A 20,153-nucleotide genomic window follows, 5' to 3' on the forward strand; every position below is an offset into this window, starting at 1 on the left:
CACCCCCTGTGTATTCTGCTTCTCCGGTGTGTTCTGTGAATGCTTTCAGATTCTGTGTCTTCCTGTGTGTGGTCTGTGTCACCCCCTGTGTATTCTGCTTCTCCGGTGTGTTCTGTGAATGCTTTCAGATTCTGTGTCTTCCTGTGTGTGGTCTGTGTCACCCCCTGTGTATTCTGCTTCTCCGGTGTGTTCTGTGAATGCTTTCAGATTCTGTGTCTTCCTGTGTGTGGTCTGTGTCACCCCCTGTGTATTCTGCTTCTACGGTGTGTTCTGTGAATGCTTTCAGATTCTGTGTCTTCCTGTGTGTGGTCTGTGTCACCCCCTGTGTATTCTGCTTCTCCGGTGTGTTCTGTGAATGCTTTCAGATTCTGTGTCTTCCTGTGTGTGGTCTGTGTCACCCCCTGTGTATTCTGCTTCTACGGTGTGTTCTGTGAATGCTTTCAGATTCTGTGTCTTCCTGTGTGTGGTCTGTGTCACCCCCTGTGTATTCTGCTTCTCCGGTGTGTTCTGTGAATGCTTTCAGATTCTGTGTCTTCCTGTGTGTGGTCTGTGTCACCCCCTGTGTATTCTGCTTCTCCGGTGTGTTCTGTGAATGCTTTCAGATTGTGTCTTCCTGTGTGTGGTCTGTGTCACCCCCTGTGTATTCTGCTTCTCCGATGTGTTCTGTGAATGCTTTCAGATTCTGTGTCTTCCTGTGTGTGGTCTGTGTCACCCCCTGTGTATTCTGCTTCTCCGGTGTGTTCTGTGAATGCTTTCAGATTCTGTGTCTTCCTGTGTCTGGTCTGTGTCACCCCCTGTGTATTCTGCTTCTCCGGTGTGTTCTGTGAATGCTTTCAGATTCTGTGTCTTCCTGTGTCTGGTCTGTGTCACCCCCTGTGTATTCTGCTTCTCCGGTGTGTTCTGTGAATGCTTTCAGATTATGTGTCTTCCTGTGTGTGGTCTGTGTCACCCCATGTGTATTCTGCTTCTCCGGTGTGTTATGTGAATGCTCTCAGATTCTGTGTCTTCCTGCGTCTGGTCTGTGTCACCCCCTGTGTATTCTGCTTCTCCGGTGTGTTCTGTGAATGCTTTCAGATTCTGTGTCTTCCTGTGTCTGGTCTGTGTCACCCCCTGTGTATTCTGCTTCTCCGGTGTGTTCTGTGAATGCTTTCAGATTCTGTGTCTTCCTGTGTGTGGTCTCTGTCACCCCCTGTGTATTCTGCTTCTCCGGTGTGTTCTGTGAATGCTTTCAGATTCTGTGTCTTCCTGTGTCTGGTCTGTGTCACCCCCTGTGTATTCTGCTTCTCCGGTGTGTTCTGTGAATGCTTTCAGATGCTGTGTCTTCCTGTGTCTGGTCTGTGTCACCCCCTGTGTATTCTGCTTCTCCGGTGTGTTCTGGGAATGCTTTCAGATTCTGTGTCTTCCTGTGTGTGGTCTGTGTCACCCCCTGTGTATTCTGCTTCTCCGGTGTGTTCTGTGAATGCTTTCAGATTCTGTGTCTTCCTGTGTGTGGCCTGTGTCACCCCCTGTGTATTCTGCTTCTACGGTGTGTTCTGTGAATGCTTTCAGATTCTGTGTCTTCCTGTGTGTGGTCTGTGTCACCCCCTGTGTATTCTGCTTCTCCGGTGTGTTCTGTGAATGCTTTCAGATTCTGTGTCTTCCTGTGTGTGGTCTGTGTCACCCCCTGTGTATTCTGCTTCTCCGGTGTGTTCTGTGAATGCTTTCAGATTCTGTGTCTTCCTGTGTGTGGTCTGTGTCACCCCCTGTGTATTCTGCTTCTCCGGTGTGTTCTGTGAATGCTTTCAGATTCTGTGTCTTCCTGTGTGTGGTCTGTGTCACCCCCTGTGTATTCTGCTTCTCCGGTGTGTTCTGTGAATGCTTTCAGAGTCTGTGTCTTCCTGTGTGTGGTCTGTTTCACCCCCTGTGTATTCTGCTTCTCCGGTGTGTTCTGTGAATACTTTCAGATTCTGTGTCTTCCTGTGTGTGGTCTGTGTCAACCCCCGTGTATTCTGCTTCTCCGGTGTGTTCTGTGAATGCTTTCAGATTCTGTGTCTTCCTGTGTGTGGTCTGTGTCACCCCCGTGTATTCTGCTTCTCCGGTGTGTTCTGTGAATGCTTTCAGATTCTGTGTCTTCCTGTGTGTGGTCTGTGTCAACCCCCGTGTATTCTGCTTCTCCGGTGTGTTCTGTGAATGCTTTCAGATTCTGTGTCTTCCTGTGTGTGGTCTGTGTCACCCCCTGTGTATTCTGCTTCTCCGGTGTGTTCTGTGAATGCTTTCAGATTCTGTGTCTTCCTGTGTGTGGTCTGTGTCACCCCCTGTGTATTCTGCTTCTCCGGTGTGTTCTGTTAATACTTTCAGAGTCTGTGTCTTCCTGTGTGTGGTCTGTTTCACCCCCTGTGTATTCTGCTTCTCCGGTGTGTTCTGTTAATACTTTCAGAGTCTGTGTCTTCCTGTGTGTGGTCTGTGTCAGCCCCTGTGTATTCTGCTTCTCCGGTGTGTTCTGTGAATGCTCTCAGATTCTGTGTCTTCCTGTGTGTGGTCTGTGTCACCCCCTGTGTATTCTGCTTCTCCGGTGTGTTCTGTGAATGCTTTGAGATTCTATGTCTTCCTGTGTGTGGTCTGTGTCAACCCCCGTGTATTCTGCTTCTCCGGTGTGTTCTGTGAATGCTCTCAGATTCTGTGTCTTCCTGTGTGTGGTCTGTGTCACCCCCTGTGTATTCTGCTTCTCCGGTGTGTTCTGTGAATGCTTTGAGATTCTATGTCTTCCTGTGTGTGGTCTGTGTCAACCCCCGTGTATTCTGCTTCTCCGGTGTGTTCTGTGAATGCTCTCAGATTCTGTGTCTTCCTGTGTCTGGTCTGTGTCACCCCCCGTGTATTCTGCTTCTCCGGTGTGTTCTGTGAATGCTTTCAGATTCTGTGTCTTCCTGTGTGTGGTCTCTGTCACCCCCTGTGTATTCTGCTTCTCCGGTGTGTTCTGTGAATGCTTTCAGATTCTGTGTCTTCCTGTGTGTGGTCTGTGTCACCCCCCGTGTATTCTGCTTCTCCGGTGTGTTCTGTGAATGCTCTCGGATTCTGTGTCTTCCTGTGTGCAGTATTTCTCTTCCAGTGCACGGTTTGTGCCTTCTGATTGGGCCTAGTCCCCCGGTCTGTACTCAGCCCTGGATGAATGGGAGGGTGGCCGTCTGGGTGTATTGATGAAGAGGGGGTGAACATGTGGATAAACACAGGATCCGACAGTAACCAATACCCCACCTGCCCCCACCCCCAGCAGCACTCACCTGCAGAGCCTCCTGCCAGCACCTGCTGGGCCGCCTCGGTGCCCAGGCTCACACCTTCAGCCGGCATCCTGCCGCGGAGGGAGCAGTGGGGTCTTCTGAGCAGCGCTGGCGCTCAGGGAGGGGCGGTCTCTCGACCTGTGAAAGAAAGGACACGTTTCAGCTCCTGCCCCTTCCTCTGCGTCCCTGCACGTCACCGGGTTATGAACACTTCCTTCATGGAGCTCTACCTGACCAGAAGAAATACCTGCCATGGGCCCGCCTCCCTTCCTGCATCCACCCCACCACCCACAGCCCCACCACAGGACCAGAGGAGATACCTAAAAAGTGACCACCTCCCTTCCTGCTTCCACCTCTCCACCCGCAGCCACACCACCCGCAGCCGCACCACAGGACCAGAGGAGATACCTGTAAAGTGACGACCTCCCTTCCTGCTTCCACCTCTCCACCCGCAGCCCCACCACAGGACCAGAGGAGATACCTGCAAAGTGACCGCCTCCCTTCCTGCTGCCACCACCCGCAGCCCCACCAGAGGAGATACACGCAAAGTGACCGCCTCCCTTCCTGCTTCAACCCCCACCACCCGCAGCCCCACCACAGGAGCATAGGAGATACCTGCAAAGTGACCGCCTCCCTTCCTGCTTCCACCACCCGCAGCCCCACCACAGGACCAGAGGAGATACCTGCAAAGTGACCGCCTCCCTTCCTGCTTCCACCCCCACCACCCGCAGCCACACCACCCGCAGCCCCACCACAGGAGCAGAGGAGATACCTGCAAAGTGACCGCTTCCCTTCCTGCTTCCACCACCCGCAGCCCCACCAGAGGAGCAGAGGAGATACCTGCAAAGTGACCGCCTCCCTTCCTCCTTCCACCTCTTCGCCCGCAGCCCCACCACAGGACAGAGGAGATACCTGCAAAGTGACCGCCTCCCTTCCTGCTTCCACCCCACCACCCGCAACCCCACCACAGGACCAGAGGAGATACCTGCAAAGTGACCACCTCCCTTCCTGCTTCCACCCCCACCACCCGCAGCCCCTCCAGAGGAGATACACGCAAAGTGACCGCCTCCCTTCCTGCTTCCACCCCCACCACCCGCAGCCACACCACCCGCAGCCCCACCACAGGAGCAGAGGAGATACCTGCAAAGTGACCGCCTCCCTTCCTGCTTCCACCCCCACCACCCGCAGCCACACCACCCGCAGCCCCACCACAGGACCAGAGGAGATACCTGCAAAGTGACCGCCTCCCTTCCTGCTGCCACCACCCGCAGCCCCACCAGAGGAGATACACGCAAAGTGACCGCCTCCCTTCCTGCTTCAACCCCCACCACCCGCAGCCCCACCACAGGAGCATAGGAGATACCTGCAAAGTGACCGCCTCCCTTCCTGCTTCCACCACCCGCAGCCCCACCACAGGACCAGAGGAGATACCTGCAAAGTGACCGCCTCCCTTCCTGCTTCCACCCCCACCACCCGCAGCCACACCACCCGCAGCCCCACCACAGGAGCAGAGGAGATACCTGCAAAGTGACCGCTTCCCTTCCTGCTTCCACCACCCGCAGCCCCACCAGAGGAGCAGAGGAGATACCTGCAAAGTGACCGCCTCCCTTCCTCCTTCCACCTCTTCGCCCGCAGCCCCACCACAGGACAGAGGAGATACCTGCAAAGTGACCGCCTCCCTTCCTGCTTCCACCCCACCACCCGCAACCCCACCACAGGACCAGAGGAGATACCTGCAAAGTGACCACCTCCCTTCCTGCTTCCACCCCCACCACCCGCAGCCCCTCCAGAGGAGATACACGCAAAGTGACCGCCTCCCTTCCTGCTTCCACCCCCACCACCCGCAGCCACACCACCCGCAGCCCCACCACAGGAGCAGAGGAGATACCTGCAAAGTGACCGCTTCCCTTCCTGCTTCCACCACCCGCAGCCCCACCAGAGGAGCAGAGGAGATACCTGCAAAGTGACCGCCTCCCTTCCTCCTTCCACCTCTTCGCCCGCAGCCCCACCACAGGACAGAGGAGATACCTGCAAAGTGACCGCCTCCCTTCCTTCTTCCACCCCCATCACCCGCAGCCCCATCACAGGACCAGAGGCGATACCTGCAAAGTGACCACCTCCCTTCCTTCTTCCACCCCCACCACCCGCAGCCCCTCCAGAGGAGATACACGCAAAGTGACCGCCTCCCTTCCTGCTTCCACCCCCACCACCCGCAGCCACACCACCCGCAGCCCCACCACAGGAGCAGAGGAGATACCTGCAAAGTGACCGCTTCCCTTCCTGCTTCCACCACCCGCAGCCCCACCAGAGGAGCAGAGGAGATACCTGCAAAGTGACCGCCTCCCTTCCTCCTTCCACCTCTTCGCCCGCAGCCCCACCACAGGAGCAGAGGAGATACCTGCAAAGTGACCACCTCCCTTCCTGCTTCCACCTCTCAACCCGCAGCCCCACTACAGGACCAGAGGAGATACCTGCAAAGTGACCACCTCCCTTCCTTCTTCCACCCCCACCACAGGACCAGAGGATATACCTGCAAAGGGACAGCCTCCCTTCCTTCTTCCACCCCCACCACCCGCAGCCCCACCACAGGAGCAGAGGAGATACCTGCAAAGTGACCACCTCCCTTCCTGCTTCCACCACCCGCAACCCACAGCCCCACCAAAGGACCAGAGGAGATACCTGCAAAGTAACCGCCTCCCTTCCTGCTTCCACCCCCACCACCCGCAGCCACACCACCCGCAGCCCCACCAGAGGACCAGAAGAGATACCTGCAAAGTGACCACCTCCCTTCCTGCTTCCACCCCCACCACCCGCAGCCACACCACCCGCAGCCACACCAGAGGAGCAGAGGAGATACCTGCAAAGTGACCACCTCCCTTCCAGCACCACCATAGGAGGGGGTCAGGGTTAGTCTAGGGTGCAGGACCCAGGACAGATGTGAGGACGCCCATGGCCCACTTGAGCATCCAGAAGAGAGGGAGCCCTGGTGGCCAAAGCTGGGAAGCCCAGTGGACCGCTCCCCTCTGTCCCCAGAGTCTACACTGTGGTGTCCTGCAAACACACAGGTGTGCCTCCTGCATGACTACACAACGTGGACACTTCTGCTACGCCACCGGCCCCAGCCACAACTGCTGAACCCCAGAGATGCGAGCCGGGGTTGTGGCTGCCACAGATGACACCGCTGGATGCCCTGGTCAGGTGGTACACACATGCTGGCTCGGCCTGCGGAGGCCCCCAAGCATCTGCCCAGCTCTGGTGCCCCCACAGCCAATGGCAGCAGCCTTCATCCCCAGCCTCACCTGTGCTGACACCAGCACCTGGACTCCCAGACTGCACCAGGACCAGGGGGCATAGGCGAGGCATCAGCTCTCAGCACACTGAGAAGCAGCTCCTGGCCATCAGAGGACAGTCCTACAGAGGTGCAGGCCCCAAGCAAGGCTCAAAATATATTATCCGATTGGCTGTCACCACATCAACAAAGATGTGGCAGCAACCATTTTAGGACTCAGTGTCCTGTCCTACTAAAAGGGATCTAAAAAGCATATAGGGTTCAGGGAAGGGAACCCCTGCCCCTTCACGCCAGAGGGGACCCGCCCTGGGCCAATTCATTATTTTGGGGGGGCCGCTCCGTGACCGTGGGCAGGCAATCACGGTGGGCAATCACATGCAGGCCTAGCAATACAAAGGGGGCAATGCTTACAATAATGACTTTTACACAGTGAGGCTCCAGTGGGCCGGAAGTCCCGAGCGACTCCGTCCCTTTTATTTATATCCTTCTGGCCACGCCTGGCCAGAAGGGGATACAATGTTTGTAGGTGCTTCCGGGGCTCAGCCGAGACCCCGTCAAACACTAGAGCGCCACATCTGTTATTTGTTTTTAAATCGGATCTGGAGAGCTGGTCTAAAGAAGAAAAAAAGGACACAGGTTCCCCTAGGTGGGTCATGGATGGGGCTGGTGAATTTCAATGGTTTTGTACGTTTACAAAAGCGTGTTTTAACTGACATCTGCAACTAACTATAATGTTCCTTTAACCTTTGGTGTACACACGAATACACGTACACACACACACACGTACACACACACACACACACACACACACGTACACACACACGTACACACACACACGTACACACACACACGTACACGTACACACACTCACACACACACACACGTACACACACACACGTACACGTACACACACACACACACACACACGTACACACACACACACACACACACACACACACACACACACGTGGTAATAATATCTCACTCTAAATTGTTCTTGAAAACCTCGGAAAAACCAAACGTTTTAGTGATGTTATAGTAGGTTAAAATGTCAGTTTAAACATTACATTTTAAATTAAAGAAAAACACTGAAATTTACCACTTAGTTATTTCAAGTAACTGTAACTCGCACCCCCGCCATGCACAGTGTTGTCATCAATGATGTCATTTCAGCTGCAATCAGTGATTCTATCAATGATGTCATAAAACAGCCCTGAGCGTTCCAATATGTGAGGTCATAAGTCGGGGTTGGTTATCCCCTTATATCCTGTTTTAAAAACAATTTCAGGACCAAGTCTGCGAGTCCTGTAATGGCTACTACAACATTTCTGTTCATGTTGTGGCCAGAAACCAGAGCACACACACCAAAAAAGCCTCTTAGACCAATCCGAGGGCTCGATTTTCAGCCCAACTGTCAATATATCTGCAGGTTTAGTACCTTAATTTCTGCAGGAACTGCCCATGGAGACTCCAGCAACTTGCATAGAACTGCAGGTAACAGCACTATGGGATCTACCCACAAACACAAGCAATGGAACTGCAAAAACATTGTATAGAACTGCAAGTACTGATACAGAAGGAACTATGCATAAAGATGTTGGTACATTGTACAGAAACACAAATTTGGTACTGCAAGAAATGCCCAGGGAGACTCCAGTACCTTGGACGGAACCATGCCAGGTTACAGTCTGGACCAAAATGCACTGGGCAAGAGTAAAAGCAGTCTGTGAGCAGCTTGAAACGTCACAATCACAACCTGTATTGGAGAGCTCTGAGACATTCCCCTTGGCAGGTATCAATCAAGCTGCTCTACAGATAACCTAGCAGTAAGTATAAAGCTTCTCCTACATACCTACAAAGTGATACACATCTTGTGTCAAATGTTGCAAAAGTACTGCTTTTAAACCAATGACACTTTGCATTCTAACGCCTGTAGTTTCACTTTTCAGGTTGCAAGTGTGGTCTTTAAAATATCAATGTGAGAAGTTAGCCTGGCATATGAATTCCACTAGTTCTAGTGGGCACCTTGCGCCAGTCTAATCGACCCTTATTGATGGTGGTTGTAAAGTCAACCTTATAGAAAGCTAGCCTAGTGGTAGAATGGACCAGCAGTCAACAGGCTAAGACTTCAGAGAGCGCATTAAGCAAGTTGTTTTACCAATGATAATCCCTTGAGCACCAAATAAAAGGACACCACACAAGGTATATATCAAATATATATATGTATTTAAGCTAAACACACCCCTCTGCACTCTTTATGAGGTCAGAGGTAAAAGTACAATACAAGTTACTTAATTAGCATACAATAAGTTGCACAGTATACATTTTGCCCTAGGGGTCTCACAAACCATATACTAAAATAGTGGTATAAGAACCACGTGAGCTTTAGAAAGCAGGCCTGGGGCCTGTGAAATCGCTGGGCTACTCTAAAGAGCCAAAGGGAGACAAGTGCCGTTTCTAAACACAGCCGCGGGTTACCATTGACTTTCTATGGGAACCGAAGAAGTTACAATCTTTCAATTTAAGAATACTTCCGGGTGGACTACGATGAAACCCTTTTAGACTTAGACACTAGGAGGGCCAATACCCTTGAGACTACCAGAGTACTCGTGTTACCTCACCCACGGAAGCCGGTGCAAAGGTGTCTTTGGATGTCGGGTTTCATTGTCGATTTCAATGGAGAGCTGCAAAGAAGTGCTGTAGGCGACCAGAGAAAAAGTGTCCAGGTGGATTCAAGGGTGGATCGAAGATCTGAAGAACCTCAGAGCAGAAGGGGCAGAGTCTGGGTCACTAGCCAGTGACCAGGATGGCGATGGAAAGCGGCCAGCCAATGTCGGGTGATTTCAGGTGAAAAGGTGAAGCTCGTCTCTTCAGCCACGAGGTCCAGGAGGCATTGACTATGACCAGGAGCTGGATTCGAGCTGTCCCACGAAGGATCTAGTTGACTGCGGTGTCGGTATCCGGATTGGACCCAACAAGCCTTGGCAAACGCAATCCATGCAGGATGTCGAGATTGGCTTCATTGCAGACTAGCAAGGTCTGAGGTGCTTCTCCTTTGTAAGGAAGCTGTAGCAAACCTGGAGCAACCAGGAAAGCAAGTTAGATTCAAAATGGAGTCTTCAGGGGGCTCACTAGCCAACGGACTAGGAACGGGGAAGACACGTTTTTAGACCTGGCCTCGTGGTGTGGTACCCCCCAACCCTCAGTGCCCGACAGTTGCCCCTGTAAAGCAGAACCCCCCGGTCGTCCCATATTCTGTCCGCCCCCGCACCCTCCATGACCCTACCGATAGGACGAACATCCCCGTATCCCGCCATCTATCTTCTCGGTACCGGACGCCCCCAAACCCGCATCAACCCCGAAGGCCTCCGGTAGCCATCACCCTTCCCTAAGATCCCTGACTCCAAAGCCCCCTGCATGACCCCGGCCCCAGCGAAACACAGGCACCAGAAGCGCCATGCCCGGCTGGGGGGTAGAGGGCTTCTTCTGAGTGAGATAGGGTGGAGTAGTTTCGATCACACCTCTGGCCTCCCCCTGAAGACTGGTTTTGATCACCCCTCCGGCCTCCCCGAGACCTGGCTCCACTCCCTGCTGGGTGTCTGGAACCCCCGGACCCATCTTCAAAGGATCAAAAGGCTGGATAGCGGGAAACCCCGACAATCAGCCCCCGGGCACCTGATACCCGCCTGCGAGGGCTCGGACTTCAAAGGGAAACAGGACTATAACCAGGGCGGCTCTGGAACTAGCGGGCAGATGAATCCTGGAAGAAGAGTGCCCTGCTGACCTGGTCGCGACTTAACCATCTCACGAAAACATCGCTACCTGAACTTTGGAACCTTGGTGAGCCCTGCTGACTTGGTTGCGGCTCCCTCGAACTTTAACAACTTCAGCGTGAGCCCTGTTGACTTGGTCGCGGCTCCCTTGAAACCTCACGACGCTGCAACAACCTCTGCTTGAGCCCTGCTGACGTGGTCGCGGCTCCCCAAGAACTGAAGGACACTCCGTTCACTCATGCCAGAGCCCTGCTGACCAGGTCGCGGCTCGAAGAGTACTCTGGTCGGGCTGGACCGACGACGCTACCAAAACAACGTAACTCGAGGAGGGTGAGTGGAGCAACCAGTGCGACCGACGCCTACAACAGCCCGTATCCCCCAGCTCGAGGATTAAGAGCCGTGCGCCAGATACGCGTTGTCCCGCTTCCCACACCCCTGCAACCAAGAACTTACGAACCCTCAACCTAAATGTAAATACTTGACTATTTGACCTGAAAGTACCTCATAACAACTGCTTGATAAAGAACCTTTCATTCAGTAATCTCTGTGTGGTGTCCATTTATAGAGTGGTGGAATCTCAGCGTGTACGATCCTAAATACGAAGCCCTCTCCTGTAGGGCCTCACACCTCTGCTCGGCAGCGTTCCTGGGAGAGGCGGGTCAGGGGGTGGTCAGGAGACCGAACTCTGCCCCCCATGGGATCGCCCCTTCTAACACGCGTCGAGCTGAAATTCAAAAGCCGGACCCAAGGGACACTCGTGGAGTGTGAGTGCCGGAGCTTCGGTGCAAATGGTGCTCGGGCTTCAAGTAACCAAACGCACAACTGCGAGATACCTCAGGAGTCGATGCAGTTAGCAAAATGCAGGATGTCCAGGAGTTCCGGTCCCACGTCTCTCGTTCCGCCAAGGGTCTCAGCTTTGCTGTGAGCGAAGTTCGGGTCAGAGATGTCTGGAAGTCCGTATCCTGTGTCGCAGATTCTTCGGGATCCGACGGGAGCCTCGAAAAGGCAGACCGGCAAAGTTGCAGTTGGTGCCTGTTTGAACAGGGCGGTCACTCCTTGACCACAAGAAAGAGGTCTTCCGTCTTCCAGTCAAAATGGAACGTCTAAGGTCCAGGATATATGTTTAAAAGTTTCGTCCAGGGTAATCTAAAGTCCTAGGGACACAGCTCCTATACTTATACTAAGTTTAGGAGTTGGACTACCTGTAAGGTCCCTCCTAACGGTGGACCTGGGAAGGGGGTGGTTACACCCCTGTAGTCCCGACCTCTTCGCGAGCGGGACTCCCAAGATGGCGCCCGCGACTAGACCGCCGGAAAAGGACGCGGTCGTTCTAGTCTTTCCAGAAGAGGCCGTGACGCACCAGCCAACGCAGAAACAAGAGACGGACACAGACCTCGAGGCGGCGTTAAGCGCGGACCCAGAGGACCCCAGACCCGAAGAGAGGAGCAGAAGAACAGACGAGGAGGAAGAAGCCGAGACGAAGGAGAACCCCACAGAAGAACCGCCTAGTGGCAACGCGTCTTGAGTCAGGCCGACCGCAGGAAGAGGAGGAGGATGACAAGACTCCAAATGCCACGGCCCAGGAGGGGTGTCGGTGACGGTGTGCTCACCATGTGAAAGAATCCCCAGGTACTGATTGTCATCTCACCTTGTCCTTCTTTGAGGCTAACGGCTCGGTACAGACCTTCTCCAGCCAGACGTATCGAAGAACAGAAGAAAGACAGAAAAGAACACCTTGTCGCTTCTGAAGTTACTGCAAGACCGTTTCTTTGTCAGTGTATGAACAGTCCACCACTCAGAACTCTCTCCCCCCCCCCCTTTTTTCTCACTTCATATTGAAAACCCATTTATCACCTCTTTCTTTCTCCGGGAACTTTCACCAGCTTTAAACTCCCCCAAAGAACAAAAGAACCACTGTTGAATAAAATAACAGACCCCCCATCCTAGTCTGGCCATAGTGTTTCTATACATCTGGGCATAACTGTGGTGTCAGAAATGGGATAAGGTTGTTGGATTAAATGACCCAACCTGTTACCATGGAAGATATGACTGCCCAGTTAGCTGAGGGCCAAAGACACTTACAACTGGTTATGGAAAGCCAGGCTCAAGCAGCCCAGAAAGACAGAGAAGCCTTCCACCCTGCCCTGAAAGAACAAGCTGCCCTGATAGTGACGAATCAGCAGGTACAGGAAACAGCTATTCTACGCCTCGCCGATGCCATATCCTCAGCCCGGGTCCACCCGAACATACCCAGTTCAGTGCTCCAGAATACCAGGAAGGGGAGGAACCAAAATATTTCTTCGTGAATTTTCGAGAGGGTGGCCACAACTGCGAGCTGGCCTCTTGAACGATGGGGACAATATATAGCCCCCCTTTTATCCAGAGAATTACAAGCCACCTATCAGGCTGCCAACCCCTCGGACGACACCCCCTACCCTGAGATAAAGAAAACTATCCTTGAAAGGCTGGGGTATGACACGGAATACTACAGGTCTAAATTCTGTAAAGAGAAGTGGATGGCGGGCGACTACCCAAGGGCCCTATATTACCGGGTTAAAGACCTGGGAGAAAGGTGGCTACAGCCCAGCCACTCCACTGTGGAAGAGGTATCAGAGAAAGTATATTTAGAACAATACCTAGAAGCCCTTCCCGCCAACACTAGATCTTGGCTGAGACAACATCCCACCTAACTGTGCAAACAGCGGTGGACTTGGCCTGTGCCTACCACCGATACCCAGACTTTAAGATCCAGCATGTGAAAGCCCCTTCAACAGTAGCACCCAAAACGCCTTTTAGACAGACTGAGAATAGGAGAGGAAGTGTAGGGAGAGGGACGACAAGAGCACCTGCCCAACTCTTTCCTCCGACATCCGGACTTCAGTGTTTTAGATGCCTGGACCGGGGTCATATGTCCAAAAACTGCCCATTAAAAAGTGAAACAGCAGAACCTATGGAAGTTGGTTTGACTTGGGGAAGGGTATTAGCTACAGGGGGAACGAAGGCCCGTTATAGAAAAAACATTTGCTTAAACGGGAGGTCCGTTGATGCTCTTTTGGATACCGGTTGCCACCACACGGTGATATCCCAAGACCTAGTTCCTCAGAGCCACATTAAAAACGAAACCCAAATCCAAGTGCCCTGTGTTCATGGGGATGTCCGGCTATATACGGTAGCTAATGGCCTTATGGATATTGATGGAGAACCCCAGATACGAGCAGTCGGCATAGTTCCCTCCCTTCCGGAAAAAGTCATATTGGGGACAGACCTACCCCAGTTTGACGAATACCTGGCTACAGTATCTAAAAAGCTCCCTGAAACAGAGTGGTTACAAGAGGCTCCCTTTGCTACCTCTGAACTCCTGCAAGGCAGAATTAAGGTCCTGAAGTCCCGGTCTGAAAGAAGGAAGGAGCGAGGGGCCTTTATGAAGTCTTCATGTCCTCCTGTTACATGGTCTCCTTTCCTCCCCAGAAAAGAGCGAGTGGCCATCCCGTGACTTCAGGACGGCTCAACGAGATGAATGTGAGAAGTTAGCCTGGCATATGATGTCCACTAGTTCTAGTGGCCACCTTGCACCAGTCTAATCGACCCTTATTGATGGTGGTTGTAAAGTCAACCTTATAGAAAGCTATCCTAGTGGTAGCATGAACCAGCAGTCTTCAGGCTAAGACTTCAGAGAGCATGTGAAGCCAGCTGTTTTACCAATTATAATCCCTTGAATACCAAATGGAAGGACACCACACAAGGTATATATCAAATATATATGTATTCATTTCTAACACAACCCCTCTGCACTCTTTATGAGTGTAGGAAGGGGGAGTCTCTAGTTGGCGCAGTGCAAGCACTAGCGACAAGCAGGGACTCTCTCTTCCTCGTCAGGGCTGAGGGTTACCTTCCAGACAACCTCTGCTTACCCTCTAGGTAGTGTGGCTTAAGCAGTCTTAGGCTAATCTTTGGGGCACATAGGGTTAAACACTTGCAATAGTACACCTTCACAACCAACCCACCACACAACGAGACCAGACTGTATTCTTGTAAAAATATATCTCTTTATATAAACTTTACGTAGGCTTGTGAATACAGGCAATAACTTTACGGATACGGTTGCAGGATATCAGCTTTAGATTACCACAGTTCTTATCGTAGTTCTTGTGAGGCCCGTAGGCCGGTGTTAAACAAAGTTCTTTGTGGAGCCAGCGGCTTCCAGGGGATCTGTCCCACGTCGCGTTGCCTTCCCGGTGTCGCTGATCGTTGCGGCTCTTCGGCCGAGCAGGTCACTGGTCGTCCGGGGCAGCGGTGCTCTGTGGCGGCACGGTCCTCTTCTCGTCGTCTGCTCCGACCTTGGAGTCGGCGGCTGTGTGGCGGTGACAAGTGGCAGTACGGTCCCCAAGTGCAGGACGTACCCAGCCAAATGTCGGTGCAGCTGTGGGCTCACAGCTGGGCTGTCGGACAGGCTACCGACCGTGTGGATTCTCGTAGGGCAATAGTCTGTCCTTGCAGGTGAGGGACGGCTCGCTATGCAGTCGCCTCGGTAGCTCGGACCAGACGGGTCCTCCTTCGCTTTGCTCTCGGGCTCCCAGCGCAGGTGTGGTCACGATGTTCGGGCCAGCGGCGGCTGGTCCTTACTGTGCTTCCGCTGTAGCTTTGGGCCCCGGTCACGGTGGTCGGGAGGGAGTGGATGCCTTAGAGGAGCTTCCTCTTTGTCGGTACTGCGGCGATGATCAGCACCCGCAGTCGCTTTCTTCCAAGGGGGGTTTAGCGTCCACTGGTCCTGGGACGCTGGTCAGGGGGCAAGTTCAGCTTCCAAGCCCTTGGAGATCTCTTTGCAGAGTTTGGCACAAAGTAGCACAAAAGTCGTTTCGTCGTTTTGTCTTCCTCTCCTTCAGCAGCAAGGCACCAGACACAAGCAAGAGTCAGCACCCTTCTTTGTCTTCTCGCGGTCCTTCTCGTAGGGCAGAGTCGTTCTGTGGCCCAAACCGGATCTAACTTTCAAGGAGCAGGGCTCCATCTTTTATAGGCCAATTCTTTTGTTCTCGCAGGCCAGGGGGGCCTTTGCATAGCCACTCTCAGTTCTGGAGTACCCCGGCGGGTGTACTCCGGCTTCTGCTTTCAGTGTGAGGGGCAGGCGCATCAGACGCCCCACAGGAGGTGGAGCCAGCATTGTCCGGACAGGAGTGGCCAGAGTACCTTGTTGATGGGGGCTTCGCCCTTCCTGGGCCAGGTGCCGGCAGAGTCATCCGCCGCTCCCCAGGAGGGTGGAGCCAGCATTGTGGTGGCCGAGCACAGTGACAGTTCGAGTCAAGAGGCACTCCTACCTCCCACTAAGGTGTAATCTGCGCATTCACCACCTGTCATCCCTCCAGCCCTGTCACTCACACATCCCAGACAGTCGGATACACATACTGGCAGAGGCAACTGAAATGGTTAGGCAAGCAAATGCTAACTTTCTAAAAGTAGCATTTGCAAACCCAGGATAACGAAATAAACTTGACTACAAGAAATATCTCATCACCCTGAGTTCAGGCATACTAAACATGACTCACTACCATGCTCCTTGAGCCTGCGGGGATTATAGGGTATAATAATCCTCGCAGCTCAGTCTGGCCTAATGGAGCAGGTAGCCTTCAGTAGTGAAATACGGTCTTCGTTGTAAGTCACTACCAGGACATGCCACGCACATCAGGGCTTGTCCTACCTCGCACCTACAATGCACCCTGCCCGCAGGCCTACCATAGGGGTGACTAAGATGTAGTCAAGGGAAGGGTCGGGGCTGGCAAGTGGGGACACTTGCCCAGCTAACGTGACAGTACGAGACCGCACGCGGGTTCTGCGGTCGCAGTTCCCAGACACAAGTTTACGGCTGCTCGGGTGGGTGGCGCAACCAGCGCTGCAAGCCCACCAGCAGTATCGGCATCTACACGCCCCGGCACTCTCTCGTGCGCTTTACTGGGGACTAACAGTAAATCCAATGCACCAATCATGGATACCAATCGTATGTACAGTTTACAATAGGGAGCACTTGCACTGCGGCACGGATCAGCCGTGGCGCAGTGCCCTGAGTATCGGAAAACCAGCAAAACATCGGAGGCACATCAGCAAAAAGTGGAAGGGAGACTCACGCCAAGGTGCCAGGTCTAACACGTGTCCCCTCCAGCTGAAATGTGGGGGGAACTACCCTTCCCCAGGGAGTTCCACATCACTAAGGCGGAAAAATCTGGACAGACCGTCAGCGTTGGCGTGATCGGTGCCAGGGCGGTGTTCCACCGTAAAGTCCATACTCTGTAGAGAAATGGACCACCTCAACAGTTTCGGGTTCTCACCCCTCATTTGCATCAACCATCTGAGGGGCCTGTGGTCCGTCTGAACTCGGAAGTGAGACCCAAACAGGTAGGGTCTTAGCTTCTTCAGTGCCCAGACCACAGCAAATGCTTCACGCTCTATTGCACTCCACCTACTTTCCCGTGGAAGTAACCTCCGACTTATGAAGGCTACGGGTTGGTCAAAGCCCTCCTCAGTCATCTGTGAAAGAACAGCCCCTACACCATGCTCTGAAGCGTCTGTTTGCACAATGAACTCTTTGGAGAAATCAGGGGCCAGGAGCACGGGCGCCGTGCACATGGCAGTCTTCAGGGTGTCGAAAGCTTTCTGACAGGTGTCAGTCCAAATCACATTCCTGGGCTGCTTCTTCGAAGTCAGCTCTGTCAAGGGGGTCACGATCGTGCCATAGCCCTTGACAAACCTCCTGTAATACCCAGTGAGCCCCAGGAAGGCTCTCACTGCAGTCTGGGTCTTGGGGGGTTCCCAAGCCAGGATGGTTTCGATTTTGGGCTGCAAGGGGGCTACCTTGCCACTCCCAACTTGGTGTCCCAAGTACACCACGGAACCCTGCCCAATCTGGCACTTGCTTGCCTTGATTGTGAGGCCTGCTCTGCGCAGGGCCATCAACACTTCCCAGAGGTGTCGCAGGTGTTCGGGCCAGGTGCCGCTGAACACCGCGATGTCATCCAGGTAGGCGGCACTGAACTCGTCCAGTCCAGCCAACACCTGGTTGACCAATCTCTGAAAGGTGGCAGGGGCATTCTTCATTCCAAATGGCATGACCCGGAACTGGAAATGCCCATCTGGTGTAGAGAATGCTGACCTCTCCTTTGCCCCATCGGTCAAGGCGATCTGCCAGTACCCAGACGTCAGATCAAACGTGCTGAGAAACCGAGCAGCCCCTAGCCGATCAATGAGCTCGTCAGCTCTGGGGATGGGGTGCGCGTCAGTCTTCGTGACTGAATTGAGTCCTCTGTAGTCCACACAGAACCGGAGTTCGGGTGTGGCTCCCGGCGCAGCAGCCTTCGGAACCAAGACCACGGGGCTGGACCAAGGACTGCTGGAAGACTCAACCACCCCGAGGGCAAGCATCTTGGAGACCTCCTCCTTGATGCAGGCCCGTACCCTGTCAGTCACTCGGTAAGCCTTATGCTTCACCGGCAAGCTGTCTCCAGTGTCCACATCATGGACGCACCAATCTGTGACACTCGGAACCAGGGAAAACAGGTCTGGAAACTGCCCCAGCAACTGGCGGCAATCCTCCTGTTGTTCGGCGGTCAGGGAGGGTGAGAGGTTAACTCCATCCACTGACCCATCCTTCTCACAGGCCACCAAGAGGTCCGGTAGAGGCTCTGACTCCCCCTCCATTCCGTCATCGGTTGCCAAGAACATGCCCACTTCGGACCTTCGCAAGTGGGGCTTGAGGCGGTTGACATGTAGGACCTGTAAAGGGTTCCTGGCCGTCTTCATGTCCACCAAGTATGTCACGGGGCTTTTCCGTTCCACAACCTCGAATGGTCCTGTCCACTTATCTTGAAGGGCACAGGGCTCCACCGGGGCTAAGACATACACCTCTTGTCCAGGCTGAAGCTCGACCAGAGTGGCATTCTGATCGTACCACCGCTTCATCTCTTCCTGGCTCGCTTCCAGATTTGCCTCGGCAAGTTGTCTGAAGCGCCTGGTCTGGTTTCTGAAGGCCAGCATGTAGCTATATACACTCTGGGGAGGTTTCCTGGGAGATTGCTCCCAGCCTTCCTTTACCAAACTCAGCGGTCCTCTCACGGGGTGACCGTACAGTAGCTCAAAGGGACTGAACCCTAGGGACTTCTGTGGCACCTCGCGATATGCAAACAGTAGGCATGGTAAGAGGACGTCCCACTTACGCCTCATCGGACCTTCCAGGCCCATGATCATGCCTTTGAGGGTTCGGTTGAATCTTTCAACCAACCCGTTACCTTGGGGATGGTAAGGTGTGGTGAACTTGTACGTTACGCCACACTCTTGCCAAAGGGATTTCATATATTTCAATATGAAATTGGTCCCCCTGTCGCTCACTACCTCTAGAGGGAATCCTACTCGTGAGAAAATTCCCATCAGTGCACGCCCCACCACGGGAGCCGTCACTGTCCTCAGAGGTATGGCTTCAGGGTACCGGGTGGCATGGTCCACCAAGACCAGGATGAACCTGTTGCCCATGGCTGTCTTGGGGTCCAGAGGCCCGACGATGTCAATACCCACTCGCTGGAATGGCGTACCGACGACAGGGAAGGGTTGGAGGGGAGCCTTGTTCTTCCCTCCCGTCTTCCCACTTGCCTGGCAAGTCGGACAGGTTCTGCAATAAGTATCGGAACTCTTATGCATTTGGGGCCAGTAAAAGTGGGTGACAAGCCTGTCATAGGTCTTGTCCATCCCTAGATGTCCTGCTAAAGGCACATCATGAGCCAGACCCAGTAGGAAGGCTCTGAACTTCTGGGGTACCACCAGCACACGGGCTGACCCAGGTTCAGCAGCCTTAGGCTCCGAATACAGGAGGTCATTCTCCCAGTACACGTAATGTGTTTTGGCCTGAACACCATTGGCCTGGTCTGCAGCCTGCTGCCGCATACCCACGAGAGAAGGGCATTCTTTCTGCTCCCTGCAGAATTCCTCCCTGGAGGGTCCTCCTTCTTGCTGCCAATGGGTCAGCTCAGGCAGGTCCCCCAGTTCGGCGATCTGTTCCCCTGTAGGCTCCAGGGCATCCCCCTCAAGGTCTGCCTCCTCCTGGACCGTAGGAACTTCAGGGGCCGGTTTCCCGCGCCCCCTGCGCCTTCTCCCTAAGACCGGTTCCTGGGCCTCTCCATCAGGCCCCAGGATCTCTCGATCACCCTTACTGGCTGCCATCGACCGTGTGGTCACGCACGCCCAGTCAGGCAGACCCACCATCCGCAGGTGAGTCGTTTTCTCCACCTTTTCCCAAGGGGAGTGCTCCAAGTCGTTCCCTAGCAAACAGTCAACAGGCATGGTTTTCCTCACACAGACCTGCAGAGTACCAGAGACCCCCCCCCACTCGAAGGGAACTTGAGCCATCGGACACTGGCTCTCGGAATTATCAGCGTTGATAACCCTACAGTAGGCATGGGGTACAACCTGCTCTTGAGACACCAGGTGCTGCCTCACTGCAGTCACACTGGCTCCTGTGTCTCTAAGAGCCTCGGCTTCCTTACCATTGATGATCACCACCTGCCCATATTTTTTAGTGTTAGAGGGCAGGTAGTTCGTAGGGATCATCTCGCTGTCTCCTAACGAGACCAGGGTCATGTGAACGGGATCTCCACCCCCCGGGACCATCATTTCTTCTCCCAGGTGAACGCTAGTCACTTGTCGGGGCGGAGCACCAGTGGGTGCGGGTTTTCCAAATAGGCGACACTTGGGGTCACTCGATATGTGCCCAGGCTCGCCACATTTGAAACAATTGAAGGGCCCCTTTGGAACAGGTTTACCTGTCGGGGCCCCATTCTGCTTCGGGGGTGGGGGAGGCTGAGA

At 53.8% G+C, this 20,153-nt stretch overlaps 1 protein-coding gene across 1 annotated transcript in view; it reads right to left on the reverse strand.

The window, feature by feature from the left end:
* LOC147659591 (mitochondrial 2-oxodicarboxylate carrier-like) overlaps positions 1-20,153 on the reverse strand; it is a gene marked incomplete at its 3' end in the record, with an annotated part of 710,830 nt that overhangs the window by 679,435 nt on the left and 11,242 nt on the right. The window contains exon 2 of the mRNA XM_086951622.1: positions 3,258-3,392. Coding sequence (XP_086807748.1) covers positions 3,258-3,324 — 67 coding nt within the window. The remainder of the gene's footprint in view (positions 1-3,257; positions 3,393-20,153) is intronic.

This window comes from Lissotriton vulgaris, unplaced genomic scaffold (genome assembly GCF_964263255.1).
Source record: "Lissotriton vulgaris unplaced genomic scaffold, aLisVul1.2 SCAFFOLD_892, whole genome shotgun sequence".
NCBI lineage: Eukaryota > Metazoa > Chordata > Amphibia > Caudata > Salamandridae > Lissotriton > Lissotriton vulgaris.